The 24,917-nt window shown below is 48.0% G+C and overlaps 1 protein-coding gene across 1 annotated transcript in view; it reads left to right on the top strand.

Annotated features, from left to right (window-relative positions):
- DR1 (down-regulator of transcription 1) overlaps positions 1–24,917 on the top strand; it is a 74,899-nt gene that overhangs the window by 28,770 nt on the left and 21,212 nt on the right. The window contains exon 2 of the mRNA XM_063939869.1: positions 5,770–5,933. Within this exon, the coding sequence (XP_063795939.1) occupies positions 5,770–5,933 (164 nt within the window). The remainder of the gene's footprint in view (positions 1–5,769; positions 5,934–24,917) is intronic.

Genomic DNA, 24,917 nt, shown 5'->3' with positions numbered 1-24,917 from the left:
TCGTTACATAAACTTATTATTTAATCAATTTAAAAGTGTGCCCCAGAGAGACATATCAAACAGCTCTTTTTTTTGCCTCTTTGCAAAAACCACCCGTATTAGCTCTTTTTGCTATAAATGTCCGGGAGCACCACCAACCGTTCTGTCCTCAAAGCCTTTTGAGGCAAAATTGGCAGCTTTATGTTGGTTTAAACTGCAATTAGAAATTTCATTTGTATTATATATTCCTTACCAAACAATGTACAATCAGTTCCAGTGCAGATCCTAAAAAAACCCACCCAATACATTCTGTGGCAGGCCTGCCACAGTTAAAAATCTGTAAATGCCCACTCCACAAGGAAGATGGGCTCATCTTGGGCGGCTGCCCGAGGGGTCTCGGCTTTACAACTTTGCGGAGCAGCTACTTGGTCAGGAGCAAATACGTTTGTAAAATTCTACAAAATTGATACCCTGGCTGAGGAGGACCTGGAGTTCTCTCATTTGGTGCTGCAGAGTCATCCGCACTCTCCCGCCCGTTTGGGAGCTTTGGTATAATCCCCATGGTCCTTTCGGAGTTCCCAGCATCCACTAGGACGTCAGAGAAAATAAGAATTTACTTACCGATAATTCTATTTCTCATAGTCCGTAGTGGATGCTGGGCGCCCATCCCAAGTGCGGATTGTCTGCAGTACTTGTACATAGTTACAAAAATCGGGTTATTATTGTTGTGAGCCATCTTTTCAGAGGCTCCTCTGTTATCATGCTGTTAACTGGGTTCAGATCACAGGTTGTACGGTGTGATTGGTGTGGCTGGTATGAGTCTTACCCGGGATTCAAAATCCTTCCTTATTGTGTACGCTCGTCCGGGCACAGTATCCTAACTGAGGCTTGGAGGAGGGTCATAGGGGGAGGAGCCAGTGCACACCAGCTAGTCCTAAAGCTTTTACTTTTGTGCCCAGTCTCCTGCGGAGCCGCTATTCCCCATGGTCCTTTCGGAGTTCCCAGCATCCACTACGGACTATGAGAAATAGAATTATCGGTAAGTAAATTCTTATTTTCTGTGCACAGAATAATGCTGAACTCCAGTTATAACTCAGTCCATAAGAACAGGTCCACTGATATAATAGATCCCAGCTGTAATAGGAACCTGTATAGCACTCAAAAGTCCTGAAACTTTACTGGAATATCTAAAGTTCCAGTTTAACTTGCCACTTTGTAATAATAGTTGTAATGAATATCAACGCTCCACAGCGGAGCCTTACATGCGGCTTCCAACAGCAATGACTGCACGGAGAGTCCCGGTATCCAACGAGGCGGTCTCTGGCTACGGGACCAAGCACTAATGCTGGCGCCTGTTTGGAAGCACCCGATCTCCAGGCTCTGTGAGACCTCACCTCTGTATGCCTCGTGCAGGCACCGTATCACAGTCTCTCTCCTCTTCGGTCCTTAATTGGCTGATGTATTAAACGGACAGCAGTGGCAAGGTGTGTGGTCAATAATGAGTGCAGGGGTCCAAAACTTCTGACGCGTTTCGCTCCTCTCCTGGGGGCTTTATCAAAGAATCCTTGCCACCGCTGTCCGTAAAGTTTCAGGACTTTATTTATTAGTGTTCACTCTAGCGGATGGGCAGGGCGCTGGTCTGTTAGGGGCACAAGCGCACGCCAAAAGGGGCTGTGGCTATGCAAATAGGTGGCGTGCCCACTTGCACGTAATGCAAGTGGGCGGTTCAGTCCACAGACGGGGGTGTGGGCGGCCGGCGCCGTCACTGTTGGGGGCGTGCCCAGCACCTACGGAGGTGCTGGGCTTTCCCCAAGCTCTCTGACAGCGTGAATGGATGCGTGGCATCTTTACACACTGAGGGGCAGAAAGCGGTCGGCTGTTTTAGCAGGACACCGCAGAAAGCGCAGGGCGGATTTTGCCCTTAAAAAATCGGGCAGGGCGCGGCGCCCTGCTAAAACAGCCTAGAGTGAAAGATGTGTGTGTACATACATGCAGTATAAACTTGCGTGATGAATAATTGTAGCAGATGCAGTTACATCACCAGTGTACTCGAGACCAATATGAGCATTGCACTCCTCCCATATGTGTTACCAGAAGCTGCAGTATCCTTATACATTTATCTATTACAGTTTTGATATTAGCTAACAGATTGTACATATGTGTGTCATTCTATTGCTTTCTGAACCCCATCCCAAACCCCCCCCCCCTCGTTTTTGTTTTCTGTACCCGTTCCATTAAGCAACTAATACAATACGTCAATAAACCACTATATGGATGGGGGTTAATTACTTATGCTGATTACCATCCCCCCTAAAGCAGCTCATGCTGTCCTTTTGCTCCATCTGCCAGATATTGCAAGGATATACCAGTTAAGATGGTGCCAAGACTCTTACCAATACTCTCTTCTTAGGCTTCATTGTTGTAGCCTCCTCCTATCTGGTATTCCCTTTGTCCACCTGTTCCCATTTAATTTATGCTAAATGTTACTGCAAGACAACTCTTGCAGCTCCATGCATACATTCATAGCCTTAACCCAAATATAGGGGTCAATTCTATTCAGCGACAGTTGAATAGCACCGGGAGTTTGCTACCGGCGCTATTCAATACAGCGACGAGTGACCCTCAATTGTCGGGAATTCTTCTCTCATCCCCGGGGGATGAGAGAAGAAACCCGACAAAAGTGCGGCCGGCACGAGGCTGACTCTGTCGGGAATCAGCATCGCCGCGGGTAGTTAAGTTGGAGAATGCCCGTTCTCCCGACAAAACTACCTGTTAAGTCGTCGAGAACGGACTTTCGCCGACTTAACTTTAGCTGAATTGAATAGCGTCGGGAGCTAATTCCCGGCGCTATTCAACTGTTGCTGAATTGAATTGACCCCATAGTCGTCTTATATCTTCCTCTGTTTTAAGCTAGGTACACACTCGAGCGATGTATACCCAGCCGATATGTTGGCATGATGGGCCGGCATATCGTAAACTGGGTACACATCTAGCTATGTTAATGAAAAATGTAATCATTTTTCCGTCCTTCATTAGCATACTACAGGACACTAGCGATATCAGGTTTGATGCATCACCTTCAAATCTTTAAATACTCTTGGAAAGCACATTTTCACTGACTAACCTACTATCCCTCTACAACTTACACTAGTACACCCTCCCTAATGTCCCCATTTCCACACTTCTCTTATCTCGGCTGTGCCCTTTTCCTACTAATACCCCTTTTCCACCTATGAGCATGGGTCTCAGCTGGGAGCCTGACACGGGTGCAATCTGGCTGCGGCCCGTGCTCCGCCCCCTTTCCCATCAGCAACCACCAACCCGGCATATTGCCGGGTTGGCGACGCCGCTAGTGACGCGGCAGGGGCGGCGCTGGGCGATCACATGATCTCCCAGCGCCGCCCTTCCATACAGTGTAAACGGGAGCCGTGTCGCATCGACACAGCTCCCGTTTACACTACAACCCTACCTGGATCATTCACGTGTCCTACCCAGGTATTTACCCGGGTAGGATTCACGGGTCACTTGATCCAGGTTTTTGCAGGGGGGACCCTTTTCCACTTGCAAAAAACAAGGGTAAATGCGCGCCCCCGTGTTTTGTGAGCTAGTGGAAAAGGGGTATCAATTGTAAGATCTCACAAGCAAGGTTATCCCTTAGCCATGTCTGCTTTGTATGTCCCGGTCTTAGGGATACTCTGTTCTGCTGTTAATTGATGAAGCGGAAATAACAGATCAATTGTTGGATGGATGTGAATATATATATATATATAATATTTATTTATTTTCTATGTATGTGTATGTGTATATATATATATATATATATATATATATATATATATATATATATATATATATATATATATATATATATATATATATATATATGTGTGTGTAACGTCTGCAGGTATTACTAAGAAATCATCTCTAATTGGAGGGAAGATAAAATGTGATCTCTTTATTAGCTATTGTACTAGACAAAAGTTTGGACATACCTACGCATATGGGCACGATTAATTTCTGAGAAAGTTGAATAGCGCCAGAAATTAGCTCCCGGTGCTATTCAATACAGTGCCCTGTGACACCCGACAATGGGGGGGACTTCTCGCACCCCCAGAGGGGTGCGAGCAGAAATCCGACAGAAGTGCCGGGGCAATGCTGATTTCTGCCCTTAGCGCAGCGTCAACAGTGTCATGCTGGGCACTTAAGTTTGAGAATGCCGGTTCTCCCGACAAAACGCGCTGTTTAGTCCAGGAGAACAGGCATTCTCTGACTTACCACTGCACTGTATTGAATAGCTGCGGGAGCGAATTCTCAGCGCTATTCAACTCTCTCAGACTTGAATCGTGGCCATAGAAGGTGTGGTTTTTGTTTTTTTGTTTCCCCCACATTTTAGAATAGTAAAGTTGCTAAATCTATGAAATAATTCCATTAGAGTTATGCAGTGATCATACAAAGTTTAAAGAAAACTATCTTAGTTAATAAGTAGCCATCCTTTGCCTCTATAAGAGCTTTACACACTCTTTGGGGGAATTCAGTTGGGCGCATGGTTAGCAAGGTAAAAAAAAAAACTGCAATACCCACTCAAAAAAATAAATGGTTGCAGAGTTTTCAGTGCTGAAAACACCGCAACGCAATAAAAAATAAATGAAAAAAAAAATACCTGAGTGCTGTCCGGTAGTCTCCCCTCAATCTTTACACTGGTGAGGGGGCTGCTGGGAGATGTAGTTCTACCAGCTGCTGGCTTTGGCCATGGGGAATATACTACATGGGTATGGGTCACTCTCACTCACTGCTGCAGAAGACCCGAATCCCAGCACTGGTGAAGATTCTGGACACTGCTTTGGAAGGTGAGTAATTATTGACTACGCTAATTGGAAACTTGCAGTTGCTTAAATGGTCTTCGGGGAGGGGAGGCGCCGCCAGGGTCCCAGAGCAAATCCCAGTGATTTTTCTTACAATTTAACAATTTTATGAAAAATCAGACTTCCTCTGGAGCTGCGAGAAAATAAGACGCCAGTGCGTCCCATTTTCTGTCCTCTAATTGAATAGTAAATTGGTTTATGGGGGGCTATCCAATTATGCCCGATGCAAGCGCTCCTCCCCCTGATGACGGCACTTATTTGGGCTTATGCGCGAAGCATATTTCGCAATAAGTGGCCTTAGACCCGCGATAATACTTAGGCTTTTCATGGGGACCTATTTTCACGTGAAAAATGGGTGTTTTTCACAGGACCGAATTGAATAGGGTGATAAAGAAAATTGCACAAAACACTGTTTTTCACGCCTTTGGCACTATAGAGGTATATAGTATCCCCCAAAGTATCAAATGTTGTGTGTTTAGATTCTTGGTTCTTCTTAAGTTAGATCATAATAGATTTTTAGAGCTGTTCCTTTTTCCCATGTATCCAGTTTTTCATAGTTGCAAACTGACTAATGTTTAAAAAGATGATTTGCTTGTGAATTATATCTTCTCCATGATGTCTGCCTGTGCACATTGCTTCTTTTTATGGTAAGAAATCTTTGCTTCTTTTCCTGTGCACATCTATGGACTGTGAGGGAAAATAATCAAAGATGCATCGTTGCTTAGGGCCTTTCATGAGTCACATTACAGGGCATTGCTCCTTCCCCAGAATGTTTTGCTGGCGAAATATTACATGGGGGTCATGAAAGCCACGGTAAACGGTTATCTTTCTATGGGTTATGACTTTCACGTAATCTACAGATGTGTCCTCATACAGATGTAGCCTGTAATTTTAAATTAACATTTTTTTTTCTTTGTTTTCCCACTAGCACTAGAAAGTTTGGGTTTTAGTTCCTACATCAGTGAAGTAAAAGAAGTCCTTCAAGAGTGCAAAACAGTAGCATTAAAAAGAAGGAAGGCGAGTTCTCGCCTGGAAAACCTTGGCATTCCTGAAGAAGAGCTTCTACGGCAGCAACAAGAGTTATTTGCAAAAGTAAGCATTTAATCACCATCTCCTTTCTATACATGATTACATCCAGCTGGTCCAGTATGTAACGTATCCTGTGTGTGTCTGTGTGTGTGTATATATGTGTGTGTGTGTGTGTGTGTGTATATATAGAGTAATTCTTGATATATATATATGTGTGTGTGTGTGTGTGTGTGTGTATTTATTTATTTATTTATATATATATATATATATATATATATATATATATATATATATATATATATATATGTATATATGTATTTTTCTCTATCGTCCTAGTGGATGCTGGGGTTCCTGAAAGGACCATGGGGAATAGCGGCTCCGCAGGAGACAGGGCACAAAAAGTAAAGCTTTAGGATCAGGTGGTGTGCACTGGCTCCTCCCCCTATGACCCTCCTCCAAGCCTCAGTTAGATTTTTGTGCCTGGCCGAGAAGGGTGCAATCTAGGTGGCTCTCCTAAAGAGCTGCTTAGAAAAGTTTAGCTTAGGTTTTTTATTTTACAGTGAGTCCTGCTGGCAACAGGATCACTGCAACGAGGGACTTAGGGGAGAAGAAGTGAACTCACCTGCGTGCAGGATGGATTGGCTTCTTTGGCTACTGGACATTAGCTCCAGAGGGACGATCACAGGTACAGCCTGGATGGTCACCGGAGCCTCGCCGCCGGCCCCCTTGCAGATGCTGAAACAAGAAGAAGGTCCAGAATCGGCGGCATGAAGACTCCTCAGTCTTCTTAAGGTAGCGCACAGCACTGCAGCTGTGCGCCATTTCCTCTCAGCACACTTCACACGGCAGTCACTGAGGGTGCAGGGCGCTGGAAGGGGGGCGCCCTGGGAGGCAATGAAAACCTATTTTTGGCTAAAAATACCTCACATATAGCCTCCGGGGGCTATATGGAGATATTTAACCCCTGCCAGAATCCGTTAAGAGCGGGAGACGAGGCCGCCGAAAAAGGGGCGGGGCCTATCTCCTCAGCACACAGCGCCATTTTCCCTCACAGAAAGGCTGGAGGGAAGGCTCCCAGGCTCTCCCCTGCACTGCACTACAGAAACAGGGTTAAAACAGAGAGGGGGGGCACTAATTTGGCGTTAGAAATATATAAAAAAGATGCTATAATGGAAAACACTTATATAAGGTTGTCCCTATATAATTATAGCGTTTTTGGTGTGTGCTGGCAAACTCTCCCTCTGTCTCTCCAAAGGGCTAGTAGGTCCTGTCCTCTATCAGAGCATTCCCTGTGTGTGTGCTGTGTGTCGGTACGTGTGTGTCGACATGTATGAGGACGATGTTGGTGAGGAGGCGGAGCAATTGCCTGTAATGGTGATGTCACTCTCTAGGGAGTCGACACCGGAATGGATGGCTTATTTAGGGAATTACGTGATAATGTCAACACGCAGCAAGGTCGGTTGACGACATGAGACGGCCGACAAACAATTAGTACCGGTCCAGACGTCTCAAAAACACCGTCAGGGGTTTTAAAACGCTCGTTTACTTTAGTCGGTCGACACAGACACAGACAGACACTGAATCCAGTGTCGACGGTGAATAAACAAACGTATTCCTTATTAGGGCCACACGTTAAGGGCAATGAAGGAGGTGTTACATATTTCTGATACTACAAGTACCACAAAAGAGGGTATTATGTGGGATGTGAAAAAACTACCGTAGTTTTTCCTGAATCAGATAAATTAAATGAAGTGTGTGATGATGCGTGGGTTCCCCCCGATAGAAAATATGGGCGGTATACCCTTTCCCGCCAGAAGTTAGGGCGCGTTGGGAAACACCCCTTAGGGTGGATAAGGCGCTCACACGCTTATCAGAACAAGTGGCGGTACCGTCTATAGATAGGGCCGTCCTCAAGGAGCCAGCTGACAGGAGGCTGGAAAATATCATAAAAAGTATATACACACATACTGGTGTTATACTGCGACCAGCGATCGCCTCAGCCTGGATGTGCAGAGCTGGGGTGGCTTGGTCGGATTCCCTGACTAAAAATATTGATACCCTTGACAGGGACAGTATTTTATTGACTATAGAGCATTTAAAGGATGCATTTCTATATATGCGAGATGCACAGAGGGATATTTGCACTCTGGCATCAAGAGTAAGTGCGATGTCCATATCTGCCAGAAGATGTTTATGGACACGACAGTGGTCAGGTGATGCAGATTCCAAACGGCACAAAGGTGTATTGCCGTATAAAGGAAGAGGAGTTATTTGGGGTCGGTCCATCGGACCTGGTGGCCACGGCAACTGCTGGAAAATCCACCGTTTTTTACCCTAAGTCACATCTCTGCAGAAAAAGACACCGTCTTTTCAGCTTCAGTCCTTTCGTCCCTATAAGAGTCATATCTGCCCAGGGATAGAGGAAAGGGAAGAAGACTGCAGCAGGCAGCCCATTCCCAGGAACAGAAGCGTTCCACCGCTTCTGACAAGCTCTCAGCATGACGCTGAGACCGTACAGGACCCCTGGATCCTACAAGTAGTATCCCAGGGGTACAGATTGGAATGTCGAGACGTTTCCCCTGCGCAGGCTCCTGAAGTCTGCTTTACCAAGGTCTCCCTCCGACAAGGAGGCAGTATGGGAAACAATTCACGAGCTGTATTCCCAGCAGGTGATAATTAAATTACCCCTCCTACAACAAGAAAAGGGGTATTATTCCACACTATATTGTGGTACTGAAGCCAGAAGGCTAGGTGAGACCTATTCTAAATCTAAAAAAATTTGAACACTTACAAAGGTTCAAATCAAGATGGAGTCACTCAGAGCAGTGATAACGAACCGGGAAGAAGGGGACTATATGGTGTCCCGAGACATCAGGGATGCTTACCTCCATGTCCCAAATTTGCCCTTATCACTAAGGGTACCTCAGGTTCGTGGTACAGAACTGTCACTATCAGTTTCAGACGCTGCCGTTTGGATTGTCCACGGCACCCCGGGTCTTTACCAAGGTAATGGCCGAAATGATGGTTCTTCTTCGAAGAAAAGGCGTCTTAATTATCCCTTACTTGGACGATCTCCTGATAAGGGCAAAGTCCAGGGAACAGTTGGAGGTCGGAGTAGCACTATCTCGGATACTGTTACAACAGCAGGGGTGGATTCTAAATATTCCAAAATCGCAGCTGATCCCGACAACAAGTCTCCTGTGCTTAGGGATGATTCTGGACACAGTCCAGAAAAAGGTGTTTCTCCCGGAAGAGAAAGCCAGGGAGTTATCCGAGCTAGTCAGGAACCTCCTAAAATCAGTGCATCATTGCACAAGGGCCATGGTAAAAAAAATGGTGACTTCCTTCGAAGCAATTCCAGTCGGCAGATTTCATGCAAGAACTTTTCAGTGGGATCTGCTGGACAAATGGTCCGGATCGCATCTTCAGATGCATCAGCGGATAACCCTATATCCAAGGACAAGGGTGTCTCTCCTGTGGTGGTTACAGAGTGCTCATCTTCTAGAGGGCCGCAGATTCGGCATTCAGTTTTGGATGTTGGTGACCACGGAGGCCAGCCCGAGAGGCTGGGGAGCAGTCACACAAGGAAAAAATTTCCAGGGAGTGTGATCAAGTCTGGAGACTTTTCTCCACATAAATATAGCTAAGGGTAAATTTATAATGCTCTAAGCTTAGCAAGACCTCTGCTTCAAGGTCAGCCGGTATTGATCCAGTGGGATAAAACATCACGGCAGTCGCCCACGTAAATAGACAGGGCGGCACAAGAAGCAGGAGGGCAGTGGCAAAAACTGCAAGGACTTTTCGCTGGGCGGAAAATCATGTGATAGCACTGTCAGCAGTGTTTCATTCCGGGAATGGAAACTGGGAAGCAGACTTCCTCAGTAGGCACGACCTCCACCCGGCAGAGTGGGAACTTCATGGGGAAGTTTTCCACATGATTGTAAACCGTTGGGAATTACCAAAGGTGGACATGATGGCGTCCCGTCTGAACAAAAAACGGGACAGGTATTGCGCCAGGTTAAGAGACCCTCAGGCAATAGCTGTGGACGTTCTGGTAACACCGTGGGTGTACCAGTCGGTGTATGTGTTCCATCCTCTGCTTTTCATACCTAAGGTACTGAGAATTATAAGACGTAGAGGAGTAAGAACTATACTCATGGCTCCGGATTGGCCAAGAAGGACTTGGTACCCGGAACTTCAAGAGATGCTCACAGAGGACTTATGGCCTCTGCCGCTAAGAAGGGACTTGTTTCAGCAAGTACCATGTCTGTTCCAAGACTTACCGCAGCTGCGTTTGACGGCATGGCGGTGGAACGCCGGATCCTAAGGGAAAAGGCATTCAGGAAGAGGTCATTCCTACCCTGGTCAAAGCCAGAAAGGAGGTGACCGCACAACATTATCACCACATGTGGCGAAAATATGTTGCGTGGTGTGAGGCCAGGAAGGCCCCACGAAGAAATTTCAACTCGGTCGATTCCTGCATTTCCTGCAAACAGGAGTGTCTATGGGCCTCAAATTGGGGTCCATTAAGGTTCAAATTTCGGCCCTGTCGATTTTTCTTCCAGAAAGAATTGGCTTCAGTTCCTCAAGTCCAGAAGTTTGTCAAGGGAGTATTGCATATACAACCCCCTTTTGTGCCTCCAGTGGCACTGTGGGATCTCAACGTAGTTCTGGGATTCCTCAAAACACATTGGTTTAAAACCAGTCAAATCTGTGGATTTGAAGCATCTCACATGAAAAGTGAACATGCTCTTGGACCTGGCCTGGACCAGGCGAGTGTCAAATTGGTGGGTTTTTTTTTCTCAAAAAAGCCCATATCTGTTTGTCCATTCGGACAGGGCAGAGCTGCGGACTCGTCCCCAGTTCTCTCCCTAAGGTGGTGTCAGTGTTTCACCTGAACCAGCTTATTGTGGTGTCTTGCGCCTACTAGGGACTTGGAGGACTCCAAGTTGCTAGATGTGGTCAGGGCCCTGAAAATATAGGTTCCAGGACGGCTGGAGTCAGGAAAACTGACTTGCTGTTATCCTGTATGCACCCAACAAACTGGGTGCTCTTGCTTCTAAGCAGACTTTTGCTAGTTGGATGTGTAATACAATTCAGCTTGCACATTCTGTGGCAGGCCTGCCACAGCCAAAATATGTAAATGCCCATTCCACAAGGAAGGTGGGCTCATCTTGGGCGGCTGCCCGAGGGGTCTCGGCTTTACAACTTTGCCGAGCGGCTATTTAGTCAGGGGCAAACACGTTTGTAAAATCCTACAAATTTGATAACCTGGCTAAGGAGGACCTGGAGTTCTCTCATTCGGTGCTGCAGAGTCATCCGCACTCTCCCGCCCGTTTGGGAGCTTTGGTATAATCCCCATGGTCCTTTCAGGAACCCCAGCATCCACTAGGACGATAGAGAAAATAAGAATTTACTTACCGATAATTCTATTTCTCGGAGTCCGTAGTGGATGCTGGGCGCCCATCCCAAGTGCGGATTATCTGCAATACTTGTACATAGTTACAAAAATCGGGTTATTATTGTTGTGAGCCATCTTTCAGAGGCTCCGCTGTTATCATACTGTTAGCTGGGTTCAGATCACAGGTTTTACAGTGTGATTGGTGTGGCTGGTATGAGTCTTACCCGGGATTCATAAATCCTTCCTTATTGTGTACGCTCGTCCGGGCACAGTATCCTAACTGAGGCTTGGAGGAGGGTCATAGGGGGAGGAGCCAGTGCACACCACCTGATCCTAAAGCTTTACTTTTTGTGCCCTGTCTCCTGCGGAGCCGCTATTCCCCATGGTCCTTTCAGGAACCCCAGCATCCACTACGGACTCCGAGAAATAGAATTATCGGTAAGTAAATTCTTATTATTATCTCTCCCTCCACATTCAAATACCCTTCTACCAACACTAGTCAAGTTTCAAGCAAGAGCAGCCCCGTTTACTGACCTCGTTTGACCACAATGTTATGGCACCAGTAGATTGGTGGAAAATGCACATTGGTTCAGAAACTGTAGCTGGTAATAAAAATATAATGGTAGCAGTAGAGCAATTTGATACAGCATTTTCAGCTTCTGTAGAAAGAATATTTTTAATATTTTGGGTTGGTGCAGTCAAAACTGAGAAACCACTTGGATACTGACAAAGCTGCAAAACTTGTTTCTTTTTAATGTCTTCAATAAACCTAATGCGTAGGCTTTTTCAGATTTACAAATCAGGCAAGGCAACTGCCAACTATTGTAACACTTACCATCATTACTGTTTCTTTCTTTTTGCAGTTTGTGTGTAGTTTGCTGTGCCTTGCCATGATTCATGGTGACACTTAAGTAATTTAAATTAAATATATTGAAGTTAAAGTATTTTAAAAACGTTGAATTATTGTTTCTCTGACGTCCTAAGTGGATGCTGGGACTCCGTAAGGACCATGGGGATTAGCGGCTCCGCAGGAGACTGGGCACAACTAAAGAAAGCTTTAGGACTACCTGGTGTGCACTGGCTCCTCCCACTAAGACCCTCCTCCAGACCTCAGTTAGATTCTTGTGCCCGGCTGAGCTGGATGCACACTAGGGGCTCTCCTGAGCTCCTAGAAAGAAAGTATATTTAGGTTTTTTATTTTACAGTGAGATCTGCTGGCAACAGACTCACTGCAGCGAGGGACTAAGGGGAGAAGAAGCGAACCTACCTAACAGGTGGTAGTTTGGGCTTCTTAGGCTACTGGACACCATTAGCTCCAGAGGGATCGACCGCAGGACCCGACCTTGGTGTTCGTTTCCGGAGCCGCGCCGCCGTCCCCCTTACAGAGCCAGAAGCATGAAGAGTCCGGAAAATCGGCGGCAGAAGACTTCGGTCTTCACCAAGGTAGCGCACAGCACTGCAGCTGTGCGCTATTGCTCCTCATGTACACCTCACACTCCGGTCACTGATGGGTGCAGGGCGCTGGGGGGGGGGCGCCCTGAGGGCAATATATGACACCTTGGCTGGCAAATATACATCATATATAGTCCTAGAGGCTATATAGATGTAAAATTACCCCTGCCAGTATTCCAGAAAAAGCGGGAGAAAGTCAGTTGAAAAAGGGTCGGGGCTTCTCCCTCAGCACACTGGCGCCATTTTCTCTTCACAGTGCAGCTGGAAGACAGCTCCCCAGGCTCTCCCCTGTAGTTTTCAGGCTCAAAGGGTTAAAAAGAGAGGGGGGGGCACTAAATTTAGGCGCAAATATGTGTATACAAGCAGCTATTTGGGGAAAAATCACTCAGTTATAGTGTTAATCCCTGCATTATATAGCGCTCTGGTGTGTGCTGGCATACTCTCTCTCTGTCTCCCCAAAGGACTTTGTGGGGTCCTGTCCTCAGTCGGAGCATTCCCTGTGTGTGTGCGGTGTGTCGGTACGACTGTGTCGACATGTTGGATGAGGAAGGTTACGTGGAGGCGGAGCAGAGGCCGATAAATGGGATGTCGCCCCCTGTGGGGCCGACACCAGAGTGGATGGATAGGTGGAAGGTATTAACCGACAGTGTCAACTCCTTACATAAAAGGCTGAATGACGTAACAGCTGTGGGACAGCCGGCTTCTCAGCCCGCGCCTGCCCAGGCGTCTCAAAGGCCATCAGGGGCTCAAAAAAACGCCCGTTACCTCAGATGGCAGACACAGATGTCGACACGGAGTCTGACTCCAGTGGCGACGAGGTTGAGACATACACACAATCCACTAGGAACATCCGTTACATGATCTCGGCAATGAAAAATGTGTTACGCATTTTCTGACATGAACCCAAGTACCACATAAAAGGGGTTTTATTTTTGGGGAGAAAAAGCAGCCAGTGTTTTGTTCCCCCATCAGATGAATGAATGAAGTGTGTAAAGAAGCGTGGTTTCCCCCGATAAGAAACTGGTAATTTCTAAAAAGTTACTGATGGCGTACCCTTTCCCGCCAGAGGATAGGTCACGTTGGGAGATATCCCTTAGGGTGGATAAGGCGCTCACACGTTTGTCAAAAGGTGGCACTGCCGTCTTAGGATACGGCCACCTTGAAGGAACCTGCTGATAAAAAGCAGGAGGCGATCCTGAAGTCTGTATTTACACACTCGGGTTATATATTGAGACCTGCAATTGCCTCAGCATAAATAGGGCTGCTGCAGCGTGGTCTGATACGCTAAGACAGGGATAATATTTTGCTAACATTGAGCATATTTAAGACGTTGTCTTATATATAAAGGATGCACAGAGGGATATTTGCCGGCTGGCATCCAGAATTAATGCAATGTCCATTCTGCCAGGAGGGTATTAGAAACCCGGCAGTGGACAGGTGATGCTGCCTGTAAAAGGCACATGGAGATTCTGCCTTTATAAGGGTGAGGAATTGTTTGGGGATGGTCTCTGGGACCTCGTATCCACAGCAACAGCTGGGAAGAAAAAAATTTACCTCAGGTTTCCTCACAGCCTAAGAAAGCACCGTATTTTCAGGTACAGTCCTTTCGGCTTCAGAAAAGCAAGCGGGTCAAAGGCGCTTCCTTTCTGCACAGAGACAAGGGAAGAAGGAAAAAAGCTGCACCAGCAGCCAGTTCCCAGGATCAAAAATCTTCCCCCGCTTCCTCTGAGTCCATCGCATGACGCTGGGGCTCCACAGGTGGAGACAGGTGCGGTAGGGGGCGCGTCTCGGGAACTTCAGGGACCAGTGGGCTTGCCCACAGGTGGATCTCTAGGTTCTGCAAATAGTAGCACAGGGATACAGGCTGGAGTTCGAGGCGACTCCCCCTCGCCGTTACCTCACATCAGCCTTGCCGGCTGCCCTCGGAGAAAGGTAGTACTGGCGGCAATTCACAAGCTGTACTTCCAGCAGGTGAAAGCAAGGTACCCCTCCTTCAACAAGGCCGGGGTTACTATTCCAAAATGTTGTGGTACCGAAACCAGACGGTTCGGTGAGACCCATTCTAAAATTGAAAGCCTTGAACACTTATATACGAAGGTTCAAGTTCAAAATGGAATCGCTCAGGGCGATTATTGCAAGCCTGGAGAATTTCATGGTATCACTGGACATCAAGGATGATTACCTGCATGTCCCTATTTACCCTCTTCACCAGGAGTACCTCAATATTGTGGTACAGGATTGTAATTACCAATTCCAGACGTTGCCGTTGGTCTGTCCCCGGCACCGAGGTATTTACCAAGGTAATGGCCAAAATAATTATCCCGTACTTGGACGATCTCCTTTATAAAGGCGAGGTCCAGGGAGCAGTTGTTCGTCGGAGTAGCACTATCTCGGGAAGTGCTACAACAGCACGGCTGGATTCTGAATATTCCAAAGTCGCAGCTGGTTCCTACGACGCGTCTACTGTTCCTGGGTATGGTTCTGGACACAGAACAGGATAAAAAGGGTTTCTCCCGGAGGAGAAGTCCAAGGAGTTGTTGTCTCTAGACAGAGACCTCCTAATACGTATACAAGTGTCGGTGCATCAATGCACGCGAGCCCTGGGAAAGATGGTAGCTTCTTACGAAGAAATTCCATTTGCCAGGTCCCATGCAAGGATTTTCCAGTGGGATCTGTTGGACAAGTGGTCTGGGTTGCATCTTCAGATGCATCGGCGGATAACCCTGTCTCCAAGGGTCAGGGTGTCGCTGTTGTGGTGGCTGCAGAGTGCTCATCTTCTAGGGGGCCGCAGATTCGGCATACAGGACTGGGTCCTGGTGACCACGGATGCCAGCCTTCGAGGCTGGGGGGCAGTCACACAGGGAAGGAACTTCCAAGGCTATAGAAAAGTCAGGAGACTTCCCTACACATAAATATTCTGGAACTGAGGGCCATTTACAATGCCCTAAGTCAGGCTAGACCCTGCTTCAACACCGGCCGGTGCTGATCCAGTCAGACAACATCACGGCGGTCGCTCATGTAAACCGATAGGGCGGCACAAGAAGCAGGATGGCGATGGCAGAAGCCACAAGGATTCTCCGATGGGCGGAAAATAATGTGTTAGCACTGTCAGCAGTGTTCATTTCCGGAGTGGACAACTAAGAAACCTCCACCCGGGAGAGTGGGGGACTTCATCAAGAAGTCTTCCAAATGATTGTACACCATTGGGAAAGGCCACAGGTGGACATGATGGCGTCCCGCCTCAACTAAAAGTTACAAAGATATTGCGCCAGGTCAAGGACCCTCAGGCGATAGCTGTGGACGCTCTGGTAACACCGTGGGTGTACCAGTCGGTGTATGTGTTCCCTTCTCTGCCTCTGTTACCCAGGGTAATGAGAATAATAAGAAGGAGAGGAGTAAGAACTATACTCATTGTTCCGGGTTGGCCAAGAAGAGCTTGGTAACCAGAACTCCAAGAAATGATCTCAGAGGACCCATGGCCTCTGCCGCTCAGACAGGACCTGCTGCAGCAGGGGGACTGTCTGTCTGTTCCAAGACGTACCGCGGCTGCGTTGACGGCATGGCGGTTGAACGCCGGAACCTGAAGGAAAAGGGAATTCCGGAGGAAGTTATCCCTACGCTATTTGAAGCTGTGAAAGAAGTGAACGCAAACCATTATCACCGCATATGGCGGAAATATGTTGCGTACTGTGAGGCCAGGAAGGCACCAAAGAAGAAATTTCAGCTAGGTCGATTTCTGCACTTCCTACAGTCAGAGGTGACTATGGGCCTAAAATTGGGTTCCATTAAGGTCCAGATTTCGGCTCTATCGATTTTCTTCCAAAATTGAACTGGCTTCACTGCCTGAAGTTCAGACTTTTGTTAAGGGAGTGCTGCATAGTCAGCCCCCGTTTGTGCCTCCAGTGGCACCGTGGGATCTCAACGTGGTGTTGGATTTCCTGAAGTCGCATTGGGTTGAGCCACTTAAATCCGTGGAGCTATAATACCTCACGTGGAAAGTGGTCATTCTGTGGGCCTTGGCGTCGGCCAGGCGTGTATCAGAATTGGCGGCTTTGTCATACAAAAGCACTTATCTGTATTTTATATGGATAAGGTGGAATTGAGGACTCGTTCCCAATTCCTTCCTAAGGTGGTATAATTTTATAATGTGAACCAACCTATTGTGGTGCCTGCGGCTACTTGGGACTTGGAGGATTCCAAGTTTCTGGATGTAGTCAGGGCCCTGAAAAGTATATGTTTCCAGGACAGCTGGAGTCAGGAAAACTGACTCGCTATTTCTCCTGTATGCACCCAACAAGCTGGGTGCTCCTGCTTCTAAGCAGACGATTGCTCGCTGGATCTGTAGCACGATTCAACTTGCACATTCTGCGGCTGGACTGCCGCATCCTAAATCAGTAAAAGCCCATTCCACGAGGAAAGTGGGCTCTTCTTGGGCGGCTGCCCGAGGGGTCTCGGCTCTTCAACTTTGCCGAGCTGCTACTTGGTCAGGGGCAAACACGTTTGCTAAATTCTACAAATTTGATACCCTGGCTGAGGAGGACCTTGAGTTCTCTCATTCGGTGCTGCAGAGTCATCCGCACTCTCCCGCCCGTTTGGGAGCTTTGGTATAATCCTCATGGTCCTTACGGAGTCCCCAGCATCCACTTAGGACGTTAGAGAAAATAAGAATTTACTCACCGGTAATTCTATTTCTCATAGTCCTTAGTGGATGCTGGGCGCCCATCCCAAGTGCGGATTGTCTGCAATACTTGTATATAGTTATTGTCTAACTAAAGGGTTATTGTTGAGCCATCTGTTGAGAGGCTGTAATATTTCATACTGTTAACTGGGTATAGCAGTGGTGGCCAACGCGTGGCTCTTGAGCCACATGCGGCTCTTTCTTCATTCAAATGTGGCTCCCAACACTCAAAGTCACAAGACCACAACAGATCTGTAAACCGCTGCACTCCAGCCAGACATGCAGCAGCACTACGTAGACTGATAACTGAGGGAGCCAAATACACAAGGGAGAGCTGGCTGGAGTGACACAGGCGGGTGCTGGCTGGAGTGACACATAGGGGAACTGAAGTGTATTATGTGAATCTGCCCTTTCAATATATTTTATGTGGATCTGGCTTTTTCAATTATTTAATGTAGAAGTGGCTCTTTCATTGTATTTTATGTTGGATCTGGCTTTTTCAATGTATTTTATACCAGGGGTGTGGCCTAGCAGGCACAAGGTCACACCCCATTTTTGCAAGTGCGCCTTCGGCTCGAAGTCGGCTCTTTGATGTACCTAACAAGATTTCTTGGCTCTTTGTCTCTGACTGGTTGGCCACCCCTGGGGTATAGTATCACGAGTTATACGGTGTGATTGGTGTGGCTGGTATGAGTCTTACCCGGGATTCAAAATCCTTCCTTATTGTGTCAGCTCTTCCGGGCACAGTATCCTAACTGAGGTCTGGAGGAGGGTCTTAGTGGGAGGAGCCAGTGCACACCAGGTAGTCCTAAAGCTTTCTTTAGTTGTGCCCAGTCTCCTGCGGAGCCGCTAATCCCCATGGTCCTTACGGAGTCCCAGCATCCACTACGGACTACGAGAAATAGATTTACCGGTGAGTAAAATCTTATTTCTCTGACGTCCTAGTGGATGCTGGGAACTCCGTAAGGACCATGGGGAATAGCGGTTCCGCAGGAGACTGGGCACAACTAAAGAAAGCTTTAGGTCACCTGGTGTGCACTGGCTCCTCCCACTATGACCCTCCTCCAAGCCTCAGTTAGATTTTGTGCCCGGCCGAGGTTGGATGCACACTAGGGGCTCTCCTGAGCTTCTAGAAAGAAAGTATAGAATTAGGTTTTTTATTTTCAGTGAGACCTGCTGGCAACAGGCTCACTGCAGCGAGGGACTAAGGGGAGAAGAAGCGAACCTGCCTGCTTGCAGCCAGCTTGGGCTTCTTAGGCTACTGGACACCATTAGCTCCAGAGGGATCGACCGCAGGCCCAGCCTTGGTGTTCGGTCCCGGAGCCGCGCCGCCGTCCCCCTTACAGAGCCAGAAGCAAGAAGAGGTCCGGAAAATCGGCGGCAGAAGACATCCGTCTTCACCAAGGTAGCGCACAGCACTGCAGCTGTGCGCCATTGCTCCTCATACGCACTTCACACTCCGGTCACTGAGGGTGCAGGGCGCTTGGGGGGGGCGCCCTGAGCAGCAATAAAAACACCTTGGCTGGCAAAAATACCACAATATATAGCCCCAGAAGCTATATATGTGGTAAATACCCCTGCCAGAATCCAGAAAAAAGCGGTAGAAAAGTCCGCGAAAAAGGGGCGGAGCTATCTCCCTCAGACACACTGTCGCCATTTTCTCTTCACAGTGCAACTGGAAGAAAGCTCCCCAGGCTCTCCCCATTAGTTTTCAGGCTCAAAGGGTTAAAAAGAGAGGGGGGGCACTAAGTTTAGGCGCAATATTATATATACAAGCAGCTATTGGGGAAATTTCACTCAGTTATAGTGTTAATCCCCACATTATATAGCGCTCTGGTGTGTGCTGGCATACTCTCTCTGTCTCCCCAAATGGCTTTGTGGGGTCCTATCCTCAGTCGGAGCATTCCCTGTGTGTGTGCGGTGTGTCGGTACGGCTGTGTCGACATGTTTAATGAGGAGGCTTATATGGTGACGGAGCAGATGCCGATAAATGTGATGTCGCCCCCTGTGGGGCCGACACCAGAGTGGATGGTTAGGTGAAAGGTATTAACCGACAGTGTCAACTCCTTACATAAAAGGGTGGATGACGTAACAGCTGTGGGACAGCCGGCTTCTCAGTCCGCGCCTGCCCAGGCGTCTCAAAGGCCATCAGGGGCTCAAAAACGCCCGCTCACTCAGATGGCAGACACAGATGTCGACACGGTTGAGACATATACACAATCCACTAGGAACATCCGTGACTTGATCCCGGCAATAAAAAAAAAAAAAAAAAAAAAAGTGTTACACATTTCTGACATTAACCCTCTAAAAATGGGTTTTTATGTTGGGGAGAAAAAGCAGGCAGTGTTTTGTTCCCCCATCAGATGAATGAATAAAGTGTGAAAAGCGTGGGTTCCCCCCGATAAGAAACTGGTAATTTCTAAAAAGTTACTGATGGCGTACCCTTTCCCGCCAGAGGATAAGTTACGCTGGGAGATATCCCCTAGGGTGGATAAGGCGCTCACACGGTTGTCAAAAAAGGTGGCACTGCCGTTTTAGGAACGGCCACTTTGAAGGTACCTGTTGATAAAAAGCAGGAGGCTATCCTGAAGTCTGTATTTACACACTCAGGTACTAGACTGAGACCTGCAGATCGTGCTGCTGCAGCGTGGTCGGTGACCCTGTCAAACATGAGAACATATTAAAGACGTCGTCTTATATATGAGGGATGCACAGAGGGATATTTTGCCGGCTGGCATCCAAAATGAATGTAAGGAGGGTATTAAAGACCTGTCACTGGACAGGTGATGCTGACTTTAAAAGGCGCATAGAGATTCTGCCTTATAAGGGTGAGGAATTATTTGGGGATGGTCTCTGGGACCTCGTATCCACAGCAACAGCTGGGAAGAAATATTTTTACCTCAGGTTTCCTCACAGACTAAGAAAGCACTGTATTATCAGGTACAGTCCTTTCGGCTTCAGAAAAGCAAGCGGGTCAAAGGCGCTTCCTTTCTGTACAGAGACATGGGAAGAGGGAAAAAGCTGCACCAGTCAGCCTGTTCCCAGAATCAAAATTCTTCTCTCGCTTCCTCTGAGTCCACAGCATGACGCGGGGGCTCCACAGGTGTAGCCAGGTACAATGGGGGGCCGTCTCAAAAATTTCAGCGATCAGTGGGCTCGCTCACAGGTGGATCCCTGTTTCATTCAAGTAGTATTTCAGGGGTACAAGCTGGAATTCGAGATGTCTCCCCCCCGCCGTTTCCTCAAATATGCCTTGCCGACAACTCCCTCAGGCAGGGAGGCTGTGCTAGAGGCAATTAATAAGCTGTATTCCCAGCAGGTAATACTCAAGGTGCCCCTACTTCAACAAGGACGGGGTTACAATTCCACACGGTTTGGGGTACCGAAACCGCATGGTTCGGTATGACCCATTTTATATTTAAAATCCTTGAACACATACATAAAAAAATTCAAGTTCAAGATGGAATCGCTCAGGGCGGTTATTGCAAGCCTGGACGAGGGGGATTACATGGGATCCCGGGACATCAAGGATGCTTACCTGCATGTCCCCATTTACCATCCTCGCCAGGAGTACCTCAGATTTGTGGTACAGGATTACCATTACCAAGTCTAGACACTGCCGTTTGGACTGTACATGGCACCGAGGGTGTTTACCAAGGTAATGGCCGAAATGATGATACTCCTTCGAAAAAAGGGAGTTTTAATTATCCCGTACTTGGACAATCTCCTTATAAGGGCAAGGTCCAAGGAGCAGTTGCTAGTCGGGGTAGCACTATTTTGGAAAGTGCTACAACAGCATGGTTGGATTCTAAACAGTCCAAAGTCTTTGCTGGTTCCTACGACACGTCTACTGTTCCTGGGGATGGTTCTGGACACAGAACAGAAATAAGTGTTTCTCCCGGAGGAGAAAGCCAAGGAGCTGTCATCTCTAGTCAGAGACGACCTGAAGCCAAAACAGGTATCGGTGCATCATTGCACGCGAGTCCTGGGAAAAATGGTAGCTTCCTACGAAGCAATCCCATTCGGTAGGTTCCATGCAAGAACTTTTCAGTGGGACCTGTTGGACAAGTGGTCCGGATCACATCTTCAGATGCATCGGCTGATAACCCTGTCTTCAAGGACCAGGGTATCTCTACTGTGGTGGCTGCAGAGTGCCCATCTTCAAGAGGGCCGCAGGTTCGACATACAGGACTAGGTCCTAGTGATCATGGATGCCAGCCTTTGAGGCTGGGGGACAGTCACACAGGGAAGAAACTTCCAGGGACTTTGGTCAAGTCAGGTGACTTCCCTACACATAAATATTCTGGAACTGAGGGCCATTTACAATGCCCTGAGTCAGGCAAGGCCTCTGCTTCAAAACCAGCCGGTACTGATCCAATCAGACAACATCACGGCAGTCGCCCATGTAAACCAACGGGGCGGCACAAGAAGCAGGATGGCGATGGCAGAAGCCACAAGGATTCTCCGATGGGCGGAAAATCATGTGTTAACACTGTCAGCAGTGTTAATTCCCGGAGTGGACGACTGGGAAGCAGATCTTCTCAGCAGACACGACCTCCACCCGGGAGAGTGGGGATTTCATCCAGAAGTCTTCCAAAGGATTGTACACCATTGGGAAAGGCCACAGGTGGACATGATGGCGTCCCGCCTCAACAAAAAGCTATAAAAGATATTGCGCCAGGTCAAGGGACCCTCAGCCGATAGCTGTGGACGCTCTGGTAACACCGTGGGTGTACCAGTCGGTTTATGTGTCCCCCCCCCCCCCTCTGCCTCTCATACAAAAGGTACTGAGAATAATAGGAAGGCGAGGAGTAAGAACGATACTCGTGGTTCCGGATTGGCCAAGAAGAGCTTGGTACCCAGAACCTCAAGAAATTATATCAGAGGACCCATGGCCTCTGCCGCTCAGACAGGACCTGCGGCAGCAGGGGCCCTGTCTGTTCCAAGACTTACCGCGGCTACGTTTTGACGGCATGGCGGTTGAACGCCGGATCCTAAAGGAAAAGGGCATTCCGGAGGAAGTCATTCCTACGCTGATTCAAGCCAGGAAAGATGTAACTGCAAAACATTATCACCGCATATGGCGAAAATATGTTGCTTGGTGTGAGGCCAAAAAAGGCCCCAACAGAGGAATTTCAACTAGGTCGATTTCTGCATTTCCTACAAGCAGGAGTGTCTATGGGCCTAAAATTAGGCTCCATTAAGGTACAGATCTCGGCTCTGTCGATTTTCTTCCAGAAAGAACTAGCTTCAGTACCTGAAGTTCAGACATTGTAAAAGGAGTGCTGCATATTCAGCCCCCGGTTGTGCCTCCAGTGGCACCTTGGGTTCTCAACGTGGTGTTGAGTTTCTTAAAATCACATTGGTGTGAGCCACTAAAAACCGTGGATCTAAAATATCTCACGCGGAAAGTGGTCATGTTATTGGCCTTGGCTTCGGCCAGGCGTGTATCAGAATTGGCGGCTTTGTCATATAAAAGTCCTTATCTGATTTTCCATATGGATAGGGCAGAATTGAGGACTCGTCCCCAGTTTCTCCCTAAGGTGGTATCCGCTTTTCACTTGAACCAACCTATTGTAGTGCCTGCGGCTACTAGGGACTTGGAGGATTCCAGGTTACTGGACGTAGTCAGGGCCTTGAAAAATTATGTTTCCAGGACGGCTAGAGTCAGGAGAACTGACTCGCTGTTTATCCTGTATGCACCCAGCAAACTGGGTGCTCCTGCTTCTAAGCAGACTATTGCTCGCTGGATTTGTAGCACAATTCAGCTGGCGCATTCTGCGGCTGGACTACCGCAGCCAAAATCTGTAAAAGCCCATTCCACAAGGAAGGTGGGCTCATCTTGGGCAGCTGCCCGAGGGGTCTCGGCTTTCCAACTTTGCCGAGCTGCAACTTGGTCAGGGGCAAACACGTTTGCTAAATTCTACAAATTTGATACCCTGGCTGAGGAGGACCTGGAGTTCTCTCATTCGGTGCTGCAGAGTCATCCGCACTCTCCCGCCCGTTTGGGAGCTTTGGTATAATCCCCATGGTCATAACGGAGTTCCCAGCATCCACTAGGACGTCAGAGAAAATAAGATTTTACTCACCGGTAAATCTATTTCTCGTAGTCCGTAGTGGATGCTGGGTGCCCATCCCAAGTGCGGATTGTCTGCAATACTTGTATATAGTTATTGCCTAACTAAAGGGTTATTGTTGAGCCATCTGTTGAGAGGCTCAGTTATATTCATACTTTTAACTGGGTATAGTATCACGAGTTATACGGTGTGATTGGTGTGGCTGGTATGAGTCTTACCCGGGATTCAAAATCCTTCCTTATTATGTCAGCTCGTCCGGGCACAGTGTCCTAACTGAGGCTTGGAGGAGGGTCATAGTGGGAGGAGCCAGTGCACACCAGGTGACCTAAAGCTTTCTTTAGTTGTGCCCAGTCTCCTGCGGAGCCGCTATTCCCCATGGTCCTTACGGAGTTCCCAGCATCCACTACGGACTACGAGAAATAGATTTACCGGTGAGTAAAATCTTATTTCTCTGACGTCCTAAGTGGATGCTGGGGACTCCGTAAGGACCATGGGGAATAGCGGCTCCGCAGGAGACAGGGCACAAAAGTAAAAGCTTTAGGATCAGGTGGTGTGCACTGGCTCCTCCCCCTATGACCCTCCTCCAAGCCTCAGTTTAGGTTTTTGTGCCCGGCCGAGAAGGGTGCAATCTAGGTGGCTCTCCTAAAGAGCTGCTTAGAGTAAAAGTTTTGTTAGGTTTTTTATTTTCAGTGAGTCCTGCTGGCAACAGGCTCACTGCAACGAGGGACTTAGGGGAGAAGAAGTGAACTCACCTGCGTGCAGGATGGATTGGCTTCTTAGGCTACTGGACACTAGCTCCAGAGGGACGATCACAGGTACAGCCTGGATGGGTCACCGGAGCCGCGCCGCCGACCCCCTTGCAGATGCTGAAGAGAGAAGAGGTCCAGAAATCGGCGGCTGAAGACTTCCCAGTCTTCTTAAGGTAGCGCACAGCACGGCAGCTGTGCGCCATTGCTCTCAGCACACTTCACACCAACGGTCACTGAGGGTGCAGGGCGCTGGGGGGGGCGCCCTGGGCAGCAATGAAAGTACCTATGCTGGCTAAAAATACATCACATATAGCCTCTGGGGCTATATGGATGTATTTAACCCCTGCCAGGTTGTCAGAAAAACGGGAGAAGAAGCCCGCCGAAAAGGGGGCGGGGCCTATTCTCCTCAGCACACAGCGCCATTTTCCTACACCGCTCCGCTGCTAGGAAGGCTCCCAGGCTCTCCCCTGCACTGCACTACAGAAACAGGGTTAAAACAGAGAGGGGGGGCATTTTGTGTGGCGATATTATAATATATTAAGATGCTATAAGGGAAAACACTTATATAAGGTTGTCCCTGTATAATTATAGCGTTTTGGTGTGTGCTGGCAAACTCTCCCTCTGTCTCCCCAAAGGGCTAGTGGGGTCCTGTCCTCTATCAGAGCATTCCCTGTGTGTGTGCTGTGTGTC

The sequence above is a fragment of the Pseudophryne corroboree genome, chromosome 9 (assembly GCF_028390025.1).
Source record: "Pseudophryne corroboree isolate aPseCor3 chromosome 9, aPseCor3.hap2, whole genome shotgun sequence".
In the NCBI taxonomy this organism is placed as follows: domain Eukaryota; kingdom Metazoa; phylum Chordata; class Amphibia; order Anura; family Myobatrachidae; genus Pseudophryne; species Pseudophryne corroboree.
The sequence above is the reverse complement of the archived record's forward strand: the minus strand, read 5'-3'. Positions and strand labels throughout refer to the sequence as shown.